Source organism: Coffea eugenioides, chromosome 6 (assembly GCF_003713205.1).
Source record: "Coffea eugenioides isolate CCC68of chromosome 6, Ceug_1.0, whole genome shotgun sequence".
Lineage (NCBI taxonomy): Eukaryota > Viridiplantae > Streptophyta > Magnoliopsida > Gentianales > Rubiaceae > Coffea > Coffea eugenioides.
The window spans coordinates 38,073,458-38,078,234 of NC_040040.1; the positions used below are offsets into that span (position 1 = coordinate 38,073,458).

At 41.1% G+C, this 4,777-nt stretch overlaps 1 protein-coding gene across 1 annotated transcript; it reads left to right on the forward strand.

Annotated features, from left to right (window-relative positions):
- The first annotated feature begins 489 nt into the window (after nucleotides 1-489).
- LOC113774135 lies at nucleotides 490-1,029 on the forward strand. The gene has a single exon (XM_027318704.1). It carries the CDS (start codon nucleotides 490-492, stop codon nucleotides 1,027-1,029), a length of 540 nt encoding a protein of 179 aa, XP_027174505.1.
- The last annotated feature ends 3,748 nt before the right edge of the window (nucleotides 1,030-4,777 follow it).

Sequence of the window (4,777 nt, forward strand, 5' to 3'; positions counted from 1 at the left end):
CTGCTTTGTGTTTTCCCTTGCTTATCATGATTTCGACTTCATGAGATCCAGTTCACCCGACTCTCCAAATTTGCTCCGGAACTGGTGGTTAATTAGCAGAAACGCAGAAGGCAGTTTGTCCAGTGTTTGAATGTGGAGATTCAAAAGGACTTAGCTGCAGCTCAAATCGACACGTTCAAGGATGCTCATGAGAAAGCTCAATGAATGGAGCAGGCCCGATTCCAGGTTCGGACCTTTCAAGCCAAGAGACGTGGCGTATCTAGCAGTGCTCCCGGGCGAGGCAATCAACATGTACCACCTCCTAAGTTTGGGAGGGGTACGAGTGGAGTTAGAATTTCAGGGACACCGAGAGGAGCTCCATCCAGAGGGGCTCACGACGGGAGAGGACAATAGAAGCCTGTCTCCGAAAGAGGCCCTACACCCACTTCTCGAACAAGCTGCAGATATTGTAGCAAGACAAACCACACCGAGGATGCTTGTTGGCGAAAGATGAAGAAATGTCTCTGTTGCGGAAGTTTCGAGCATCAAATTACCACCTGTCCTGTTAAAAATCGTGAAGGAAATGAGGGTGCGCAACCAGAGAAGTGCAACCCTAGGCAACCAATAGCTAGTGGAAGTAGACCCAAAACCTCTGCTAGGGTTTTTGCTTTGGACCATCAGCGAGTTCCTGAATCGTCAGAAGTAGTGGAAGGTACGATCCCTGTATTCCACCGCTTAGCTAAACTTTTAATTGATCCTGGGGCAACCCATTCTTTTGTGAATCTTGCCGTTATGTGTGGTATTGATGTGAATCCTGTTAAATTTCCCTATGACTTAGAGGTTAGAACACCTACTGGGGATCAAAGCCTAGTTACCAATATGGTCTATAAAAATTGTGAGATTTGGGTAGAAGAATGGAAGTTGGTGGTAGACCTGATAAGTCTAGACCTCAAAGGGCATGACGTGATTATAGGTATGGATTGGTTGGCCCGTTATAATGCTCAGTTGAACTGCAAGACTAAAGTGGTGGAGTTCTCTATACCCGGATAGGCAACCTTAAGGCTGAATGTGAGGAGTAGATTAGTCTCGTCTATACTTGTTTCGGGAATCCGAGCCAGGAAATTATTGAGTAAAGTGGCGCAGGGTTACTTAGCCTTCTTAATTAATACTCCTGGAGATAAGATGAAACTGGAAGATGTGTTAGTAGTAAATGAATTTCCTGATGTCTACCCTGACGAGTTGAATTCGATACCACCAGAGAGAGAAATAGAATTTAAGATCGATTTGGTACCTGGAACCGCTCCTATTGCAGAAACACCATACCGAATAGCCCCTGCCGAACTCAAGGAACTACAACTACAATTACAGGACTTGTTAGAGTGAGGGTTTATTCCAAAAAGTGAATTACCTTAGGGAGCGCCTGTTCTATTTGTTAAAAAGAAGGATGACAGTTTGAGACTCTGTATAGACTATTGCGGCTTAAATGATGTCACGGTGAAAAATAAATACCCTTTGCCGCACATTGACGAGTTGTTTGACCAGTTGCAAGGAGCGGTGGTTTTCTCTAAGTTGGACCTGAGACAAGGTTATTATCAGTTATGAATTAAGCAGGAGGACATACCGAAGACTGCTTTTAATTCCAGCTATAGGCATTTTGAGTTCGCAGTAATGCCTTTTGGTTTAACAAATGCTCCTGCCGTATTTATGGATTTGATGCATCGAGTCATTAAACCCTACTTAAACCTATTTGTCATGGTGTTCATAGATAATATCTTGGTGTATTCTAAGACTCGAGAGGATCACGAATGGCATTTGAGGATAGTTTTACAGATTTTAAGAGAGCATCAGTTATATGCCAAGTTTAGCAAGTGTGAGTTTTGGTTGGAGCAAATTTCTTTTCTAGGGCATATAATATCTAAAGATGGCATTTCTGTGGATCCAGTAAAAGTAGAGGTTGTATCTGAGTGGAAACCACCGAGACCCCAACTGAGGTTCATAGTTTTCTAGGTTTAGCTGGGTATTATTGTCTGTTCATCAAAGATTTCTCCAAATTAGCAGGACCTTTAACCGACTTGATGAAAAAACATGGTCAATTTGTCTGGGATTCTAAGTGGAAAGCTAGTTTTCGAGAATTAAAGAAATGGTTAACGTCGGCACCCGTCCTAGCCTTGCCAAATGGGAAAGATAGCTTCATTGTATATACTGACGCCTCAAGAGAAGGATTGGATGTGTTCTAATGCAAAATGAGAGTCTAATTGCCTATGCCTCTAGGAAGTTAAAACCCCATGAGCGAATTTACCCGACTCACGATTTGGAGTTGGTCGTTGTAGTTTTTGCCCTAAAGAAGTGGAGGTATTACTTATATGGGGTGACTTTTGAAGTGTATACCGATCATAAGAGTTTGAAATACTTATTCTCTCAGAAGGAGCTAAACTTGAGACAGCGTCGGTGGGTGAAATTTCTTGAGGTTTATGACTATACAATTAACTACCACCCGGGGAAGGCCAATGTTGTAGCGGATGTTTTAAGTCGAAAAGTTCAAGTAGCTGGATTAATGGTCAAGGAGTGGAGTTTATTGGAAAAAGTGAGGGAATGGAACCTACGGTTGGAGCGACAGAGAGTGATTTTGGACAATATCACGGTGAGATCTGATTTGTTGGATCGAATTAAAGAAGCTCAGAAGAATGACCAGATGGTGCAAAAATGGGTAGAAAAAGTGCAAAAAGGGGAAATCTCAAACTTTAATTTGAGTTCCGAGGGTATCTTGAAATTTCGTGATAGGATAGTGGTACCGCAAGATGAAATGATAAAAAGGGACATTTTGGAAGAGGCACATCGATCCAAGTATATAATACATCCTGGAAGCAGTAAAATGTACCAAGATTTGAGGAGGCTGTATTGGTAGGATAAAATGAAGAAGGAAATTGCTCAGTTTGTCCAAAAATGTTTAGTGTGCTAATAAGTAAAAGCTGAACATCAGAAACCCTCAGGTCTTCTACAACCTCTTGAAATCCCTGAGTGGAAATGGGAACATATTATCATGGATTTCGTATCAGGGTTACCCCGTACCCAGAAAGGTCATGACGCCGTTTGGGTAATAGTAGATAGGTTGACCAAGTCTACTCATTCCTTACCTATAAATATGAGATACTCTTTGGAGAAATTGGCCCAATTGTACATGGACGAGATAGTGAGATTGCACAGGATCCTAGTGAGCATTCTTTATGACAGAGATCCGCGGTTTATGTCTCGTTTCTGGCAACAATTACAAGGAGTCTTGGGGACCAAATTGAACTTTAGCACCACTTATCATCCCCAAACTGATGGACAGTCGCAGAGAACTATTCAAACACTCGAAGACATGTTGAGGACATGTATTTTGGATTTTGGTGGAAGTTGGGGACAGTATATGGCGTTAGTTGAATTTGCGTACAATAATAGCTATCATTCTTCCATACAAATGGCACCGTATGAAGCTCTTTATGGAAGGAAGTGCCGATCACCAATATTCTGGGATGAAATAGGGGAAAGAAGGGTTTTAGACCCAGTTGCAGTAGCATGGATCGAGGATACATATGAGAAGGTGAAAGTGATACGTCAGAGGCTTCAGACAGCGCGAAGTTGATAGAAGAGTTACGCCGATAATCGACGAAAGGATTTGGAGTTGGAGACAAGGTATTTCTAAAGGTTACACCACTTCGAAGTCTCGCGGCGGGCAAAGGAAAGAAGCTTCAACCAAGATACGTAGAACCATTCAAAATTCTTCAACGAGTTGGAAATGTAGTATAGCGGTTGGAGTTACCAGCGAGTCTATCCCGAATCCATGACGTATTTCACGTTTCCATGTTGAAGAAGTATCATCCAGACCCCACTCATGTACTGAAACCAGAAGAAATTGGCATTGATGAGTCTCTAACTTATGAGGAAAAGCCGGTACAGATCTTAGATCGAAAGGTGAAAGAATTGAGAACTAAGCAGATACCCTTGGTAAAGGTTTTGTGGAGAAATCATGAGGTGGAGGAAGCTACTTGGGAAATGGAAGTGGACATTCGCACCAAGTATCCTGAGCTATTCAGTGACCAAGATGAGAATTTCGAGGACGAAATTCTTTAAGGGGGAGAGAGTGCGAGAACCCTCACTTTAAAATATAATTTTCCTAAACTACATGCATTGCCCTAAGATTTAAACCACTTATAATATGCCCTTGCATTACATTCTACACGTATTATAACAATTCCCTTGCATTGCATTTCATTTTCTTTTGCTTGAATGGAAACATTTTCTTGAGTTGGTTTTAATTATTTCACCACTTACATTTTTACCAAGTATCTTTTATTTGTGGTTGGGACTTTATATGAGAGTTTAGATGTGTTAAATAGATATTGGAACATTTGGAAGGGTTGAAACATCATTAGTCAAAAATTAAGAGAAGATTGGACAAGAATTGGGCCATGTGGCAAAACCCTAGCCATGTATCTTGTATGACCAAAGGATTACAAGGAATTTTAACCATCTTGGAGTCATTTTTCCTTAGCTTTGGCCGGCCCTCATAGCTTCCAAAAGAAGGAGAGAAAACTCCATTTTTATGCTTTCTAAAAATGAAAAATCAAAAGTGGTGAGTTGAGTTGGTGAGTGAACTACTTCCAACCCTAGTGTGTGATTTCCAAACTTGAAGCTTTTGGTTTGGTGGTTGTTTTGGGTAACTCAAGCTTCTTACAAGAGAGATAAATGATCTTTAAATCTTAGTTTTATGGTGATATATCATATGCTTTAAGTTTTCATGATAAACTACAAGTTG